The 20,380-nt window shown below is 47.5% G+C and overlaps 1 protein-coding gene across 3 annotated transcripts in view; it reads right to left on the bottom strand.

Annotated features, from left to right (window-relative positions):
• The window catches only part of PIK3C2A (phosphatidylinositol-4-phosphate 3-kinase catalytic subunit type 2 alpha), a 125,276-nt gene that overhangs the window by 73,620 nt on the left and 31,276 nt on the right, over positions 1-20,380 (bottom strand). For all 3 annotated transcript variants that reach the window (XM_068261075.1, XM_068261076.1, XM_068261077.1), the window contains exons 3-4: positions 7,601-8,737; positions 2,633-2,739 (exon numbers count right to left, since the gene is read on the bottom strand). In XM_068261075.1, the coding sequence (XP_068117176.1) occupies positions 2,633-2,739; positions 7,601-8,665 (1,172 nt within the window). In that variant the 5' untranslated portion in view covers positions 8,666-8,737. The remainder of the gene's footprint in view (positions 1-2,632; positions 2,740-7,600; positions 8,738-20,380) is intronic.

Raw genomic sequence — 20,380 nt, forward strand, 5'->3', positions numbered from 1 at the left:
GATTGGGTGTTTGCAGTACAGGCAAATCACTGCTCAGCACAGGATTGGGTGTTTGCAGTACAGGCAAATCACTGCTCAGCACAGGATTGGGTGTTTGCAGTACAGGCAAATCACTGCTCAGCACAGGATTGGGTGTTTGCAGTACAGGCAAATCACTGCTCAGCACAGGATTGGGTGTTTGCAGTACAGGCAAATCACTGCTCAGCACAGGATTGGGTGTTTGCAGTACAGGCAAATCACTGCTCAGCACAGGTTTGGGTGTTTGCAGTACAGGCAAATCACTGCTCAGCACAGGATTGGGTGTTTGCAGTACAGGCAAATCACTGCTCAGCACAGGATTGGTTGTTTGCAGTACAGGCAAATCACTGCTCAGCACAGGATTGGGTGTTTGCAGTACAGGCAAATCACTGCTCAGCACAGGATTGGGTGTTTGCAGTACAGGCAAATCACTGCTCAGCACAGGATTGGGTGTTTGCAGTACAGGCAAATCACTGCTCAGCACAGGATTGGGTGTTTGCAGTACAGGCAAAACACTGCTCAGAACAGGATTGGGTGTTTGCAGTACAGGCAAATCACTGCTCAGAACAGGATTGGGTGTTTGCAGCGTAGGCCAAATCACTGCTCAGCACAGGATTGGATGTTTGCTGTGAACCCCAAATCACGACTCAGCACAAGATTGGATGTTTGCTGTGAAGCCCAAATCACTGCTCAGCACAGGACTGGATGTTTGCAGTTTGCAGCGTAGGCCAAATCACTGCTCAGCACAGGACTGGATGTTTGCAGTTTGCAGCGTAGGCCAAATCACTGCTCAGCACAGGTTTGGATGTTTGCAGTAAGATGTGTCGCTGCACTGCATATTTCCTTTAATAAATCACACCTGCGAAGTCACAAGACAGGAAGCCAGTGTAGTTTACTTTAATCTTGCTTTTAGAATTATAATGAGGCCATAAAAGGATTTACACCTGCCGGGATCTGGTCTTTCTGGAACTCAGCCCCGTATAGATTGTTATTATGACAGGGCGCTCATGGAAATAACGTGTTACATCACATGTACACACGGCCAGGAGTCTAGGAAGCTCACAGAACATGAGGCCACAGAGTCTGAAGGCGGCTGAGTCACCGGGAATGGTGTAATGTCACCACAGCACAGGAAGTGGCTAATGCAGAACAGCTCACAGAAAACATTTCCTCAAGGTTTCTCTAGTAAGCATGGAAAATAGGGGGAACTCCAGGGCCACAATGACAGCCTCTGAGCCAGAGGAACCGATTATAGTATACACTGCTGTAATTATTCCCCTATGTGTTTCTATTGTATTATGTGGTCCCATTTGGAGAACTCACTTCAGGCTCACAATAGTTCAGAGTTCTCTGTATGTGACATGGGCGCATTTACCATAAGGCACTGTAGGTGCATGCCTACAGGCGCCTTATGTGGCACAGGCGGCTCTTTTCCCAACTGTCCCTGCTCCAGCAGGAACAGGCACGTAGTTAGGGGTGGAGATCCGAGGCTTAGTGCCTCCTGTGAAAGGGAGAGCAATGTGGTGGGCAGTGTGGGTATTGCATCCTCCTCCCACCGTCCTTGCACTGCAGCGCAGATCATCTGTGCACTCCGGCCACACACACTGCCATTTGTCACCAGCTCTTCTCATCTTGGTGGGGGACGGGCTTGAAGCAATGTAAGGTGGTGACTTAGTAGTGTGCAGCCCCTGATCGTGTGTAGCCCGTCCCCGATTGTGTGTAGCCAGTTTTGTAAGGTAACAAGGCCACATATATCAATATTGTAATTTTTTTTTTTTATTATTAAAAGTAAAGGGGGCCTCTTCCAAGATTTTGCTGGGCAGACCCACCCTTTGAATTACACAGCTGCTAGATTAATGTACATTTAGCTCTAGTCACGTTTTTTTCAGGCGACTCAAACTAGGTCGGAGGTTCCAGACCATCCCTGCAAAAACCAATAGGCGCATGAACACCTTTTTCCCCACTGCCATTAGACTCTTGAACTCCGCCCGTTCTACTGCCACCCCCGCCCCCCGTAGCCGTCCGTAGACTAATATCCGACCTCGGCTGCGGCTGCTTGTTATCTGCCTCGTTTTAGGTTATGCCGAAGTTATCTGCTGTCATGCTGCTGTCCCTGCTGGACCCCTACCACGAATGTGTATTCTCATGTCCTGCTGTATTAATCATGCTCTGTTGTATTACTCTTGTCCTGTACTACTCTTGTCTGTTGTCTTGACAGTCTGTGCCTATCAATGTGCCAAATCCAATTCTGGGCACGGCCCACCCGTGCTTGGGCGAAATAATTGATTTCTGATTCTGATGTGATATAAGAAAATAAGGGCTGGAATTGGGGATGTGGCCTGTGTTGCGAGGTGGAGTTTAGGGCGCTAGAATCACTGTGGCTACAAGCTCCTGAAGTGTAAATCCACCCTGGTGACATCAAAAGTGATGTCATCAGTCATAAGACTTGGTAGGAGGATCCTGCTGAGAACAGAGGAAGTGGCATCAATATTGGCAACAGCAGCCATTGCCAGCACTCTTTGCCAAATCACTATAGTTAATCTAGCTGTGAGTAATGATTACTTCATATTTATATGGGACTAACTGCCATACAGGGGGCTGGACGTGCTCTCACCTCTCCACCTCGCTGCAGAATGCTGTGACCTCTTCATCCTGCACCTCCAAATCCCGCAGCACTGACCTTCCCGCCGGGGGCCGTGTGCTGCTGCCGCCATTATCACTCTATGATGGAAGCAGAGGGGGAGATTCCATTAATACATTCCACAGTCATACAACTACAACACTCCCTTGAATATATGCACCTGTATACTAACCATATGGCTGCTGATCCTGCAGACTCCACTCAGAACATGCCAGCAGCCCTTGTTGATGGAATGAGATGCCTGAACTGCTGCAAGTGCAAAGCTAACCTGCCTGTAGGACAGCTATCACAGTTTCGCTTATCTACCTCAGGCACGTTTGATTAACACCTGCTGTTCCAAGAAAGATTTGCTGAGAAATGTTTCTTCACTGCTCATGTTTCTTCTATGTTGTTCTGCAGCAGGTCTGCTCTGAGCTCCTTGGGCTGCATAGGAAAGTCGCATGCTTGGCAACTTAGCGTTATCATCCAGGGAATAGTCATTCTATGACCATATCATTTTTTAGTAGTAAAAAAAGTTTCTGTACTGTGTCAGCCAAACAAACTACGTAGGTAGCGACCGCATCAGGGCCCTTGGACCAGAGGGACCCCGAAGGGCCCTCCCTCAACTACAGTATTAGCTCTCTATTGGTCCTGTGCTCATAATAATCACTTCTATATATACAATATATTCTGGCATATAAGACTACTTTTAACCCTTAAAAAAATCTTCTGAAAAGTCAGGGGTCTTCTTATACGCCGGGTGTCATTGATGCGGGGTGATATGCACTATCCTGTTACCGACTCTCAGATCTCGCTGCTGAGGACTGTAGTGAAGCGGCGCAGGTGCACATGTGCGAGATCTGAGAGACAGAGAAGGAGGTAAATAGGATACAAGGGCGGGCCAGAAGGGTGAAAGAGGCGTATTTTATGGGCACAGCGCAATCTATTCTTCCATACTGCTCTGATAAACAGGTAGAGCGAAGAGACCTGACCAGTCCTCTTAGGACTAACCAGTCATTCACCTGTATAATGTTATATACTGGGTACCACATACAGCACAGCGCCAGTATCTGTTCATACATAGCACCAGTATATTATGTTTTTTAAATTTTTATTAGGTGTGCATTGGAAGAGGGGTAGTCTTATACGGCGAGTATATTCCAAACCCTATATTTTAACTGGAAAAGTTGGGGGTCGTCTTATACGCCGGAATATACGGTACTTTGAATAGTGGTAATCATTAAACTGTTCCCCATCCCTTTCTTGCACCTCTGACACTGTGGTTGTCATTGGCAGGTTATGGTACACCGTATCAATTGTTATGTATAGAGTGCTTGGGGGCCCCATTGTAAAACTTGCATCGGGGCCCACAGCTTCTTAGCTACGCCGCTGTAAATGGCTAACTAGAAAGTTAAATTATGCAATCTTTCGGGGATCTAGTCACCTTCTTCAGGCATATTTCCAGATGTTAGCGGAAGTAAAACACTGAGAAACATGAAGATCTTGGGCATAAACATGATTCTTGGCCTATCATTTTTTCACATCCAGCTGGGTAGTTGGGTGATATATAAGGTTATTCTACATTTTATATACATGTCTTCTAGATTATACATGGTTTTTATTGTATTGGTAATTATCCACTTCAGTACCAGAAGTCTCTGGCCTCTTAACGGAATCATCAGCCAAATTATAAAAAAGCCGATTTACTTACCTGGGGCTTTCTCCAGCCCCTTGCAGCTTTCTGTCCCACGCTGACAGCTCCGCTCTCTGCCACCGGCCCGGGATCCCCGCATGGTGCAGAGGATGACCTCGAGGCTCTGCGCCTGCGCAATAAGCCGTGGACAACATGGCCTAGATTGACAGTGGCGCTTGCGCAGGCACATTAGAGGACGCCTGGCAAGACACCGTGTGGGGACCCAGGGCCGGCGGCGGAGAGCGGAGCAGAGAGCCTAAATCTGCCCGTTCTTCCTGGCAAAAAAACCCCTCTAGTTCCTAGAAATTCTTGGCCTGTCATTGGCTTTGCAGCAATATTTGCACAATTCTACATCAACTTGGATTTATTTGTATTTCCGCTCTACGATTTCCACATCTAAACGCAACCTCCGCACAATTTGCTATATATTATATACAGTATATTAACATAGACAGTATTACTAGCTACATATTTAAAAACAGGGATGCATTGTCAAATGCTGCAAAATAAGTAAATAACTGTCAAAGTGATCCCACTTATGACCCATTCCTGACCCCATCAGCAGGGTAACATACTCACATGCAGCCACTGTAGGGACGTATAATGCCTGTGGCCGGATAGAGCTACAAACCCTAGTCTGGTCACATGACCCACACAACAATTTATTCTCAGACCCATCCATGGTAATGAGCACAAATCTTGTTTGTTTGACTTGTAGCTTCTTGCATTTCCTATCAGCAGATTTCCCAAAATAAACGCCAGAAAGACACAATGTCTTCCATCAAATCGGGACATTTACAAGGCCACTGCTCTGTGCAGCGTTGTGTTACTGAAATAACCGCAGAAATGAGCCAAACCACAAAGTATGTCAACTGAAACAAGGCTGCTACGAGCAAAACAATGACATAAATGGACAGACGGGAGACGGTCACAAAGTCGTGCTTCATAACATGCTAAATGTTGGAGAGTTAAAGGGAACCCAAAGTGAGAGGTATATGGAGGCTGCCATATTTATTCCCTTTTAACCACTTGAGGACCCACCCTTTACCCCCCCTTAAGGACCAGCGCTGTGCTGAGTGATCTGTGCTGGGTGGGCTCTGCAGCCCCCAGCACAGATCATGTAGCAGGCAGAGAGATCAGATCACCCCCCTTTTTTCCCCACTAGGGGGATGATGTGCTGGGGGGGGTCCGATCTCTCATGCCTGCATGTGGCTGGCGGGGGGGGGCAGCTCAAAGCCCCCCTCCGCGGCGAAATTCCCCCCTCCCTCTCCTACCTGCTCCCCCCCCCCCCCCCCCCCGAGATCAGGGCTGCACAGGACGCTATCCGTCCTGTGCAGCCAGTGACGGGACGTCCCCTGTCACATGGCGGCGATCCCCGGCCGCTGATTGGCCGGGGATCGCCGATCTGCCTTAAGGCGCTGCTGCGCAGCAGCGCCGTACAAATGTAAACAAAGCGGATTATTTCCGCTTGTGTTTACATTTAGCCTGCGAGCCGCCATCGGCGGCCCGCAGGCTATTCACGGAGCCCCCCGCCGTGAATTGACAGGAAGCAGCCGCTCGCCCGAGCGGCTGCTTCCTGATTAATCAGCCTGCAGCTGGCGACGCAATACTGCGTCGCTGGTCCTGCAGCTGCCACTTTGCCGACGCGCGGTATGAGTGCGCGGTCGGCAAGTGGTTAAACAATACCAGTTGCCTGCCTGTCCTCCAGATTCTGTGTCTCAAATACTTTTAGTCATAGACCCAGAACAAGCCTGCAAGCAGATCAACAACCCCGACTCAGGTTTTACTGGATTAGCCATATGCTTGTTCCAGGGTTTTGATTCAGACGCTACTTATGCCAGAAGATCAACAGGGCTGACAGGCAACTGGCATAGTTTACAAGGAAATAGATATGGCAGATTCCATATCCCTCTCACCTTAGGATCCCTTTAAAGGGTTACTTTGCCCACAACTAAGGGTGCATACACACATCCAATTCTGATTGGACGATAATTGGCGATTTTACCACCTCAATGTTGCAAGAGAGCTTACCTACACAATCTGTTAATTGTATGCAATCTGTTGGACCGCATACTTCGTGGAGGTGCCAAGATAGGCTAGTGATTGGCCTTTCACAATTAGATGTGTATACGCCCCCCAAACAACCGACTCATCATAGTGATCACTCTGAGACCACAAAGCATCCTTCTAAAGTCTGAAACACACTTTCAATTATGATTGGCTAATCACTGACCAATTTTACCACATCCATGCACTGCACACCTGCCACTACAAGTACCAGGGACTTCCCTCCCTTTGTTGGTTTCTTCTGTCTCTTAGGGTCTCCTGTAGTGAGATCTTTGTACTCCATAGTTTCACTAATCGGCATGCCACCTGCACCCAATACTTCCCACTCCTCCTGCTCAACATTTATGTCTCTGGAACTCTGGATAGATATGGTCATGTCTAGGAGAACCATGTGATCAGTTTGGTCAGGAGATAGATTTGCAAAGCTCTGATTTGCTGTGAACACATCCTGCTTTAGCACATGATTATAACTAGCAAATCAGAGACTTGCATATCTATCAACTGACCAAACCGATTACAGGCTTCTCCATGAGCTCCCCCAGACATGACTATAAAAAAAACTTACCCTGGATACTGAGGAAACCAGATATCTGCTAACCAGAGTCCCTGAAAAAAATCAAGCAAGGAAAGTGGGAACCCTTAGCATTGGGTGTAGCAGGTGTGCAGATTTAGGGAACTCAGGATTGCACAGATTTAACACCTGCTGACGCCATGACTAGGAACCCCCCCCCCCCCCCCCCCCCCTACTGGTGGTGGTGAAATCACTGGACTCCTGCAGCTCCCAATAATAGGGATTCACCATGCCCCTGATATATTTTTTTCTCGCCCCTACTTTGGTAGGAAAGGAGAGATCTCACCACCAAAGTTTCACCTTATTCCCAGCACTGCACACCTGCCGCACCAAATACTAGAGGCGCCAACTCTTCCTGCCAGATTCTTCTGCTTCTTGAAAACCTTGGTAGTGCAATCTGTGCCTCCCACAATCCCCATCTCTGAACAAGCCACAACTATTTTCAGGAAAGAGAACAGGATAAGCAGGAGTACACAAATTCCTAACGGTAACTGTGGTGGGAGACTGAAGAATTGGTTTCCCTAAACTAAAAGAATCAGTGCCTCCACAGAAAATCAACCTCATATAGAATGCTTTTTATGGGGTGAGCTGGCCCTATTTGCATAACACTGAGTACGTGTAAAACACTTACTTCCACAGACTGGCCTCTAGACAGCACAGCATGTGCCGGCCTCAAGTTTAAGGAATGGCTCCGGGTCACTGTAGCACCAGAGGGCGATTTGAGGTTCGCTTTTCGCTCAGACTGAGTGGATTTTGAAGGCTTTTCTTCCAGCAATACAGCATCCCAAGGGTCTTCAGCAGCCACTTCCCCAGAAGCAGCCTTAGTCTCCTGTGAGCATGACCCCAGCTCTACATTGTCCACCCGGGGCTTGCTAAGAGGGTCCAGATCCAGCCAATCAAACTTACTAAAGTCATCAGATTTGTCCTCTTTCTCTGGTGGTGAATTGCTGCTTGCAGCTTGCACCACGGGAGTGTCATGGCTGGCCTTGCCATTCCTCTGGAATTCTGAGGTTTTGGCAATTTTGTCAAATAATTTGGCCATATCTGGGGTGACAGGAGCGGAATAAGCGGGTAGAGTTCCCCGTAGATGGAAGGAGGAATTGGCTGGCACACCATAGGGGACATAAGCGGGGCGAGCAGGAAGACTCAGGTACAGTGGCTCTCTACGTGGTGCTAAAGACATACTTGGACTGAACCCGTTTTGAAAAGGATCTGCACATTTGGGAAATGTGGCGGAGAACGTTGGAGGTAAAGGAGAAGGCACCGGAGCTCGTAACCGGGATGTCCATTGAGTGTTCGGAAATGATGGTGCAAAACATTGTGCTGAGACCATTGGACTTATCACCTGCGTCTGAAGTGCCACCGCTGGCTTGGGGACAACCTCAAAACTGTCATCCAGAAGCAACTTTTCCAGTTCAGCGAAAGGAAGCTTCTCTATGTCTATGTTTTTCAGGGATTTATCCGATCTCTTTCTGGCATCCACCTCAGGGAACGCCATAAGGTCATGGTCTTGTCTGCCTAGCACGGGAGGCTTTGTCTGCAATCTGGAGAAGGCATTGCCCTGGGCAGGAAAGGGTCTCCTCTCTTTACGCAGCTTGTCTAATGCTTCTGCTTCCATCTGCAAGGCCTCCTCCTTCCCCACATCCTTTCTTCCCGGAGACTGTCTGAACCCATTGCTGCTGGAGATCTGGGCCATACTGGGCCCAACAGGCCACTGAATGGGTCAGAGCTTTGGGTGAAGGTTCAAGGTGGCCGTCACATTCATGACCTGAGAGGGGAAAAAATAACAAAGGTGTGAGACTGCAGGAAATGCTTTCTGATGCAAGAGGATAGATCAGTAATGGTCACAAGGATTAAAACACAACATGCCTCCAGAAAAAAAAAAACAATACCAGTAACAGAAGGACACAGAGGGCTGACTTATCAAGATGGGTTCAGACAAAACAGAAGTGAAGCCTCAAACACATAGGACTGTCGCCCAGTGGGTATTGGATTGATTCCCTGGGCAAAAACGCGGGGCCAGGGCTGTACGGACACGTCGGTAGCCTGAAGGCTAACAATGTGTTTTGTTGCTATGTAGTCCACGGTCAACACATTGAGTAGGGTTGGGGGACCACTGTGCACACAGCAGATTTTACGTAGCCACAACCTATGCCTCAGCTAAGAACTACCTAATATTGGATAGTGTGTACAAGCCCTTAAAGTGAAATAAAAGGCAGTGAAGACTTGCATTGCCTACTGCTAGTGCATCCCCCTATCCCCCCCCCCCTCCCCGTGTTCTTCGCCTTGCAACATTGCCAAGAAATAACAACCAAAGTGAGCTTGACACACATACAAGTTGCCCAACAAACATTGATGTATTGGTATGGCTGGTATAAGAAGAATTGGCATTGTCTTAGGGTAGAGAACTATTGCTCTTAAAGCACACCTGAACTGAGAGGGGTATGGAGACTGCCTAGCTGTCCTGCTGAGGCTCTATATTTAATCATCTTAGTCATAGATCCTGAGCAAGCATGCAGATCAGAGGTTTCAGACTGAAGTCTGACTGGTACCCACATGCTTGTCTCAGGCATGCGATTTAGACACTACTGCAGCCCAAATGATCAGCAGAGCTGCCAGGCAACTGGTAATACATATTGCAGCAACTATATCTCTCTCGGTTCAAGTGTACTTTAAAGGTATCTGAGCAGTCTATTAAAGCAGTGTTCCGCAACCCTGTCCTCAAGGCCCACCAACAGTGCTTGTTTTGTGGAAATCCGCAGAGGGAGTTAATCAGCTCTGCTGAGACACTAATTACCCCACCTGTGCATGTTTGGGGTTTTCTGCAAAACATGTACTATTGGTGGGCCTTGAGGACAGGGTTGGGGAACTATGTATTAAAGGACAACTGTAATGAGAATGGTGTGGAGAATGTCATATTTATTTCCTTTTAAACAATACCAGTTGCCTGGTAGCCCTGCTGATCTATCTAGCTGCAGTAGTGTCTGAATCAGACCAGAAACAAGCATGCAGCCAATCTTATGAAATCTGAAAATGCCAGAAACACCCGATATGCTGCATGCGCTTTTGGGGACAATGGCTAAAAGTATTAGAGGCAGAGGATTAACAGGATAGCCAGGCAACTGGTATGGTTTAAAAATAAATATGGCAGCCTCCATTTCCCTCTCGTTACAGTTGTCCTTTAAGTAAAATATGGTACATGCCCTGGCTACCGCAATGCATGCTGGTAGATGTAGTCTAATGTGTCTACATCACCAAGCTGGGCTAACACAACATGAATGTTCTTGTTAATGTACTCTGGACTGTAATGTCTGGCAGGGAATGACAAGTATGTACAAGTTTTAAGCACTGTTGTCATTCTTTAGAATGTTTGTTAAAGCCTTAGTTCACCCCCAGGTTTTTCATGGATTGTATAATGGTATAGTCCTCAATTCATATTAACAATTTTCATATGTGATGCAGCTGTTCCGAAGAAATTCCCTTTGGCCCGTCTGGGTCAGTCACATGATCCAGATTGGATCCAAGTACACAGTATAGAGCATACATGTCAAACTGCAGCCTATGGGCGAAATCTGGCTGCAGAGCCATCAAATTTGGACCACAAGTGGTTTTCGCACTTTGCATTACATACTGTATGGGGGGGGGGGCACTAGACACCTGGAAACTGTATGGGGGGGCACTAGACACCTGGGAACTATATGGGGGCACTAGACACCTGGGAACTGTATGGGGGGCACTAGACACCTGGGAACTGTATGGGGGCACTAGACACCTGGGAACTGTATGGGGGGCACTAGACACCTGGGAACTGTATGGGGGGCACTAGACACCTGGGAACTGTATGGGGGCACTAGACACCTGGGAACTGTATGGGGGCACTAGACACCTGGGAACTGTATGGGGGGCACTAGACACCTGGGAACTGTATGGGGGGCACTAGACACCTGGGAACTGTATGGGGCAGTGATGCGGCATTAGACACCAGGGAAATGTGTATAGGGGAGGGAGGTGAAGCAGGTGGTTTTGCCGCCCTGCACCCGAGTTGGGTGCCGCTAGAGCAGCAATGCTACAGTCTGCAGCCCACGCACATGTAATTCGGGGTTCCAGCGATCACTGTCTTTCAGTAATATATAGATGTCCACTTGGATAATGGAAATTGCCCACTAGGACCCTCGCAGGGCTTCAGGCTGGAAACACGGGTTGCAAAGATAGTGCTGCTGGTGGGCAGTATGGGGTTAATTTAAGTGCTGCATGGCTTTGCACATGCTTAGTACATTCATATGCTATTTTGATGGGTATGCTGAGATGATGGAACACCGGCACAGCTCAATGTATGGGCTAAACCTCGCAGCCATCAGCTCACTGCCCAATAAAACCCAAGACTGATGCTCTGCATTCTTTCTAATGGCACACAAGCTGAACTGCGAGCGAATGCAGAGCAGCCTTATCTGCACATTCCTGACTCCAGCTTGGAGCTTCATGTTTCCAGCACTGCCTCTCTAGCAAGTCAGCAGCTCTTCCTCCTCAGGATCAGGTCAGGAGAGGCCCGAGATAATCCCAGGAACGCCACACACAGGGAACATGGGCAGCACGGTGGCGTAGTGGTTAGCTCTCTCGCCTTGCAGCGCTGGGTCCCTGGTTCGAATCCCGGCCAGGGCACTATCTGCAAAGAGTTTGTATGTTCTCTCCGTGTCTGCGTGGGTTTCCTCCGGGCACTCCGGTTTCCTCCCACATTCCAAAAACATACAGATAAGTTAATTGGCTCCCCCTAAAATTGGCCCTAGACTACAGTACTTACACTACATAATATAGACATATGGCAATGGTAGGGATTAGATTGTGAGCTCCTTTGAGGGACAATTAGTGACAAGATATATATATATATATATATATATATATATATATATATATATATATATATATATATATATATATACACTGTACAGCGCTGCGTAATATGTCGGCGCTATATAAATACTAAATAATAATAATAATAATAATAACATAGATACAGTCACTCCAATACCAAACGAAATTAAAGATGGCCGCTCCTACACTATTATCAGTAGCAGATTGGCAAAAGATGAACACTACATGATCCGGTGTTCCAACTAACTAGCATACATTGACAGAATAGCATACATTTAAAGTGATATACCCCTTGTTAGTAGAATCAGTGTCCCCTTGCCCGCTCGCTTCGCTCGCTGGGCTGCGGGCTCGGTCCTCGCTTCGCTCGGACAACTTTTTATTCTAATTCTATGTCCACTTGGATAGTGGAGATTGCACATCAGCACACAGGCAGCTAACTGGGGTTGAAAAGGTTAATGCTGATGATGGGTATTATGGGGTTAATGTCTGCCCTGCATGACTTTGCACATGCTCAGTAGCATTTGTATGCTATTCTGTCGGGTATGCTAAAATGTTGGCACACCGGTCCCTTCGGACCTTTCTGAGGTGAGGAACAGGTAGTGTTCATCCAGTCCCAATACGTACACACGTCCAACAAAGCGGCCGACAATCTAGTTTACATGTGGTCTGACTGGACGTTCAGTCATAAAAGACATGCGTCATTACTTTGATGAAAATCCTGGTATCCTGCACCTCTACACGCATGCACCAATGTATTAGTTGGCCAAACGACTGCTGAACGTTTGTACACACATACGGTCCTGACAGTCATTTGAACGACAGTTGGTCTATCTGATCTGCCAAGCGGATCGGGCAAAACAGCTGTTATAAGTGTACACAAGTCCAACTTGCCGTTCAAACGACAAGTCGGTCGGAAAAGTTGGACATGTGTACGTGCCTTAAAGTGTGCTCCTGTGTTAGGTCAGTCAGGTTAAACAATGACTGAATGACTGCGGTTGGGGGGTACATGTTAAGAAATTAAAAGTTTACCTTCACCTATTGCCGGCGGCAAAATCACCTCGTTTTTTTTCTAATTCGAGCTTCAGCAATGGCCGGCACTCAATAACTGCAGCACAAAATTAATTTTTCTTCTAGAGCTACAGTATCTGGTACTTCTACTGCTAAAAGTGTCAGAAGGAAATTCTACAGTGTTAGGAGGAAGTACCTCCCCTTTGAACTCTCCCCGTTGGTCATGTAATTTGTTGGGGGGCTTCACAGACCAACTGCTAAAGCTTATTCTACTCTCTGCACCACCTCCATCTGTGCCAATCTCTGTTTTCAATGTAGATAACCTGTGATTATCACACTTCATCATCTCCTGCTCTGTGTCTGTCACCTGGCCTTGTTTCAACCATCTGCCGTGCCTGGAGGACAGAGAGAGAACAGTGATGTACAGGAGAATGGAAACGGGACGCCCACACAGTGACAGCATGGGGAGTTTCCACAGCGCACAACAGTCCCACGAGACACACAACAGTTACAGTTTCATCATATACAGCCAGGTACACAAACACAGAGGGGACCAGAGCCAGAAGACAGTGTGCAGCAGAATAATGTCCCAGGCTACAGAGCATATACTCAGCCATGCACAGACATGCCTGCTACTGCTCTCATTCAATCGAAGGGATCGCCCACCTACAGTAGAGCAGTTGCTGGTGCTAGGACCCCCATAGCATTTGTAATCCACAGAATCGAAGGAGGGATCAGCACACAGACTTGTGGAACAATGTCATTTTTATTGTTCCTGCAGACAAATGTAAGACATCTGACCGTTTCAGCAGATGATCGTTTCGGGGCCTATCCTGTCCCCTTTGTCAAGGCATAGGCAGACAAAACATACCTATGCCTTGACAAAGGGGACCGGATAGGCCCCGAAACGATTGTTTTATATCGAAGGTTAATTCCTGACTGACTGACTGACTGAGGTTGGTGGGTACATGTAATTTGTGCACCGGCTATTAGCGGCGGCAGAATTACATGTGCTCAAATACACTGAACACATGTATGTGTGTGTAGTCAGTGTGTGTGGCGTATTTGAGCCTGATAGTAGAGGAAAGTAGCTGGTGTGTGTCATATACACACGTGAACACAGTATCTCACAAAAATGAGTACATCTCTCACATTTTGTAAATATTTTATTATATCTTTTCATGGGACAACATTAACCACTTCACCCCAAGGCGGTTTTTACCCTAACGGACAAGAGTGATTTTAACCTTTCCGTGCTCATCCCTTTCATTTGCCATACTAATCACAATGAAATGATCTATATCTTGTTTTTTTCATCACCAATTGGGCTTTTTGGGGTTGATATTTGTTTTCAGCAATTACTTTATTTTTTATGCATTTTAAAGGGAAATACAAGGAAAAAATTAAAAAAATACACTAATTCTCCAATTTCATTCCCTATTTTTTTTAATAGAAACACTGCTACTGTACATAAAACCCACACATTTTATCTGCCTATTTGTCCTGGTTATCACAAGATTTTAATTATGTCCCTAGTACAAAGTATGGTGACAATATATTATTTGGAAATAAAGGTGTATTTTTTCTTTGGTAGGTTTTTTCCCCACTATTTTCATGTGAAATGCATGTGCGGGAGCACGCGTGTGCGCACACAGCGGCAGCAGCACTGTCTGACTTATAAAAACGTCCTGGAGCCATTAAGAGGCTCTAGTAGGACGTTTTTAGAAGTCAGCATGTCATTAAGTGGTTAAAGAGTACCCAAGCCGAAGCTCAGGTACAAAATTAGATACTTGCCTAAAGAGAGTGAAGCCTCAGGATCCTATTGAGGCTTCCCTCCCTGCTCTGAAGTTCTCTGTTGCTGAGCATGGCCCCCCAGAAGATTAGTGACAATGCATTGTCTATAATCCTATTGGGGCATGCAGCTCTTCTTCCTCCAGCGTGGCCACGCAATAGCCAAACCAGCCTGTCCATGCACGCACAGTAAGCCAGAGCCGCGGGCTCCATGGCACTGCGCTTGCGCTGTCACGCCTCAGGAAGAAGAGCTGCGCAACATCGATGAGGAGGGGGCCACACTCAGCAACAGGAGGCTTCAGATCAGCGCGGGAAGCCTCAATAGGATCCAGAGGCTTTCCTCTCTTAAAGTATCTATCTAATTTTGATCCCAAGCTTTGGCTCAGGATCACTTTAAAGATATGACACGCGGATGTATAATGTAAATAAGGTAGTCAGGCTCCAGCTTGCATAACAGTGTAAATGTGCTGTCCCATCAAAATAACTCAGCACACAGCCATTAATGTCTAAACCGTTGGCAACAAAAATGGGTACACCCCTAAGTGAAGAATGTCAAATTTCTGCCCTAAGTGTCAATATTTTGTGTGTCCACCATTATCTTATAGCACCGCGTTAGCGCTTTTGCACCAATGCCGCTGCCCGAGGCTTCGTAAGTCTTCGGGAGCCCAAGTGCTCCCAAAGATGGGCCGCTCTGTACTGCGAATGTGCAAACACGGATTCTCACTCATACGCAGTACGGAGCTGCCCGTCTTCAGGAGCACTCAGGCTCCCAAAGACTTCCGAAGCATCCTGCAGCGGGAGATTTGAACTGGGGATCCCGTGCTGGAACGCAGGGACCGTGAGAGGAACGGGAAGGCTCTTTAGGACCCAGAGCCTTCCCTTAGGTAAGTACCTGTTTTTTTTAAATTGGTTTCAGACTCGCTAAAGGACAGCTGAAGTGAGAGGTATATGGAGGCTGCCATGTTTATTTCCTTTTAAACAATACCAGTTGCCTGGCAGCCCTGCTGATCCTTTGCCTCTAATACTGTTAGCCATAGCCCCTGAACAAGCATGCAGCAGATCAGGTGTTTCAGACTTTAAAGTCAGATCTGACAAGACTAGCAGCATGCTTGTTTCTGGTGTTATTCAGATACTACTGCAGAGAAATTGACCAGCAGGGCTGCCAGGCAACTGGTACTGATTAACCAGCTGAGCGGTCTGGACGAGCTCAGCTCGTCCAACACCGCCAGCGGCTGCCGCTCAGGCCCTGCTGGGCCGATTTTGATGAAATAAAAAGCAGCACACGCAGCCGGCACTTTGCCAGCCGCGTGTGCTGCCTGATCGCCGCCGCTCTGCGGCGATTCGCCGCGAGCAGCGGCGAAAGAGGGCCCCCCTAGCCGCCTGAGCCCTGCGCAGCCGGAACAAAAAGTTCCGGCCAGCGCTAAGGGCTGGATCGGAGGCGGCTGACGTCAGGACGTCGGCTGACGTCGATGACGTCACTCCGCTCGTCGCTATGGCGACGATATAAGCAAAACAAGGAAGGCCGCTCATTGCGGCCTTCCTTGTTTATTCTGGGCGCCGGAGGCGAGCGCCCTCTAGTGGGCTTTCATGCAGCCAACTTTCAGTTGGCTGCATGAAATAGTTTTTTTTTTATTTAAAAAAAACCCTCCCGCAGCCACCCTGGCGATTTAATCAGAACGCCAGGGTGGTTAAAAGGAAATAAATATGGCAGCCTCCGTATACCTCTTACTTCAGTTCCCCTTTAAGCCTGGTACAGACCATGCAATTTCCCTTCAGATAGATGGGTTGAATAGATAATTTCTGACAAGTCGGATCTGATTTCCGATCGTTTTTCGGATCGATTTGCATAGTAGTGATCAGAAAAAAAAAACGATCGGAAATCCGATCCAATCTGTCGGAAATTATCTACAGGTCATGACAGGTCATGTGTATGCTCAGTGTGTATTTCATCCCATAAGTGGGGCTTGCACTCTTTTGCAGGTGGGCACTCATCTGTTTTTAAGTAGCGCTGTTCATTTCTTTGCTATGTACTAATTTAATTCATTTTTGGTCAGCCGCTCCCACTTAACAGCTTTGCTTTTAGTGTATATGCAGAGCCTCTGTTTGGGTTCAAGGTGCGTTTGCAGTCTCTGGGGGGGCTCAGCGCATCTCTGATCGGAGGCGGCCTGGTGATGCGCTGATCCCACTGATTGCGCAGTTTTCAATTTTACTTGGTAGCGCGGCCAAGCTATGCATAGGTAGGATTTAGTTAGTGTTAGGTCCCCTCCCATGGAGGATTGACTTCTTCGCAGTGGGAGGGACAAGTACTTAACAAGTTGCATGCAAGCTGTTACAGGAAACCAACATCCTCCAGTGGTAGACAGGTCATGTGTATGCTCAGTGTGTATTTTATCCCATAAGTGGGGCTTGCACTCTTTTGCAGGTAAGTACTCATCTGTTTTTAAGTAGCGCTGTTCATTTCCTTGCTATGTACTAATTTAATTCATTTTTGGTCAGCCGCTCCCACTTAACAGCTTTGCTTTTAGTGTATATGCAGAGCCTCTGTTTGGGTTCAAGGTGCGTTTGCAGTCTCTGGGGGGGCTCAGCGCATCTCTGATCGGAGGCGGCCAGGTGACGCGCTAATCCCACTTTTTGCGGAAATTATCTACTGACCCATATATCTGAAGCAAATTGCATGGTGTGTACCAGGCATAATACTATAATACCATAGATCCTAAAGAAGCATGCAGCAGATCAGGTGTGTCTGACATTATTGTCACATCTGACAAGATTAGCTGCATGCTTGTTTCTGGTGTTATTCAGACACTACTGCAGTCAAATAGATCAGCAGGGCTGCCAGGCAACTGGTATTGTTTACGAGGAAATAAATATGGCAGCCTCTATATACCCCTCACTTCACTTCACTTTCACTTTAAAGAGAACCCGAGTTGGGTTTTACAAATCCTACTAGCACACAGAGGCTGGGTCTGCATATAATGCCCAGCCTCTGTTGCTATATCAGTGTTCTCCCCAGGGCCAATCAGGGGGGCGGGCCGCCCGGCTGTTTTTAAACCCCGCCCGCCTGTTGTCATTGGCCCACCTAGCTAGGAAAAAAAACAGCCAAAGCAGAAGCGTCCGACCGCGCTACACTGCATCATGCCGACAGCTGCAGTCTGCACGCACGCCTTCTGCCCTCCTAGTCAGTCCTCTGGCTGCCCTCATCTCTACCTCCGTCTGTAGCCTGCATAACTATGCAGATAGGCAGCAGTGGTTGTGGCCGCGGGCAGGCTGGAGGGGCTCGCTTATCACGGATTCTGTCTGGCATTCTTTCTCTAGGCTCCGGTGAAACTTTTAGAGCGGCCAGGCTTCCTTACGTTGAAAACAGGCCTGTGTAACAGCTCAGCCAATCGCTGCGCTCTTAGCATGGCTTGGGGAGTGGCTTATGCAGTGCTGTGACACACGTGGAGGCAGCTGGCGGCAAATGATAGATCATGGAGGGAGCCGGGGCACCGCGCACGGAACAGCCAGGCAGAGAGAAGCAGCTACAAATACAGGTTAGCTTAATGTGAAGTCTGCCTGGCTGGAATGTTAGGAATTTCTTTTCACTTACTGAGTGGCTGCGCTGGCAGTGTGGATTCACACCCTTCCCCCTCCCTCCCCCTTACTCACTCCTCAAGATGACCTGGTGTGTGTGGATTGCAGATCTCGGAGTCTCCCAGACAGGACACTGGCCAGCTGCATACCGAGGGGACTCTGCTTGTCCTGTCACAAGGCTTTGTTACATAGCCTGATAGCAGTGTGCAGGTGATCATCTGAGATAACATACGTGGTGGCTGTCACCTGTGTGTTTTTTTTATTAATCCAGCTTTTTGCTGCCTATTTTGGATCAATATCTATGATCATTTATGATAATTGAATTACCCCTGCCATCAGGTAACTGACTATCCACAGAAGAGCTTACAATCTAATTCATGCCTTTATGCCACTTACTCTCCAGGAAGGATCTTACCATCTAGTCCCTGATGTTCTGTCACTAACTATCCACAGAGGATCTTACCATCTAATCCCTGCTGTGATGACACTAACTATCCACAAACTATTTTCCTGGACAGAGAATGGCGGCATACTACTGGGTTTGGCTCCACCCCCCGAACCCGATTGGACAGGTCACATAATAAATTAAAGAAATCCGCCCCCTCCAGCCATTCTTTTTTTTCTCTGTCCTCGAATGGACAGGTTCACTTTTTTTTTTTTCCTCTTTTGGGTTTTTAAATTGCTCTTTTTGTTTCAGCGGGTTCAGCCTCTCCCGCTTTGGCCATTGCGACCCCTAATAGGGGTCAATATATGTGCCCAGCCCCGTGCTCTTCCCCTACCTCCTGTCCTATAGCCTCTGGCGCGTCTCTGGCCGCCGCCGGAACGCAGTTTCGGAATTGGTACGCGGAAGGAGCCGCTATTATCGCGGGAATACGCGAGAAGTGCTCTGATTGGCTGCCTGGTTAAAACTCCGGCGCCTAGCTTCCGGAACGCCGCATCAGGACGCTTGTGCGGGTGTCAGCACGTGTGCTGGCGGTACCGCTCTTTCTACGGCCGGATTGATCCAGGAAGCAGGCTGACTACTGTGCGCTGTTGGAGGACACCTTTTTCTACCTTCCAGGTTTCTAAGGTATGGCCTAACAAATTATTTAAGCAAATTATGGCTGCTTATTGTATTTTATCTGATGAGCATATTCTATTGGAGGGTACTAATAGTCCCTATGTATGCTTAATTTAGGATGGAGCCTTCCAAGGCAAAGGGGGTGACTGGTGATGATACTGGTCTTGTTCCTAGGGGAAGGTAATCAATTGTCATTTTTCAAAAACTTTGCACGAGGTGTTTTTTTCTTACTACCTCCTTATGCACAATATGGGGCTTATGGGTCAAAAGAGTGCCTATCTCTCTCTTTTTAATCTTTTTTATTGGCGGATTTCTTAGTGGAACATATCTTACTTTTATGTCATCCACAGTCCGCATGAAAGAGAGAGAAGACAAACGGTGTCTAAAGGTCACCAGTCTGAAAGAGGTCGGTCTAGGTCGAAGTCAAGACGGGAACCTGCATCCCACCGTTCTTCCCAAAGACCAAGTTCCTCGCATAAAAGATCTTCAAAAGAACATAGCCATAGAAGAAATTCTCCTGAAAGACGTTCTAGAGACCGTCATAGGAGGTCCCCAAGCAGGCATTATTCAAAAGGACGTTATTACCGCAACCCCTCTCCAAGGCACAGGAATAGGTCACGGTCAAGATCCCCAAGAAGATATGACTATACATCCTATAGACGTTCTCCACCGTATCATAGATCTCCTCCACCTCATTTTGAGGATAGCCGGAGATATCAGCAGCCTGAGAAATCATTATGTTGGTCCTGTGCCCAGCCTGCTTTACCTGATAAAATGCTTTGTGAGGCATGTTTCAGTGAATTAGGGAGAGACAAAGAAGCTGATAATTTACAGGTTATGTCTTTTATTCAGCAAGCTGTACAAGACACATTTGATAAAATGTCTGTCCAAGTGTCGCAAGCAGGGCCTTCAACCTCTCAGGGGCAGGGAGAGGACTCCTCTGCACAACCTTCAGCGCCACCTATAGGTTTTGACTTTGCCCTGGTACCGGCATTTGTGACAGCAATCAAATCGGCTATTGGTTGGGAGGAAGATAAGGAAGCAAGTCAGGAACCTGATAAGTACTACCCACATCTTGACAGGCAACCAGTTGCTTTTCCTTTAATGAAG

The sequence above is a fragment of the Hyperolius riggenbachi genome, chromosome 11, assembly GCF_040937935.1.
Source record: "Hyperolius riggenbachi isolate aHypRig1 chromosome 11, aHypRig1.pri, whole genome shotgun sequence".
NCBI lineage: Eukaryota > Metazoa > Chordata > Amphibia > Anura > Hyperoliidae > Hyperolius > Hyperolius riggenbachi.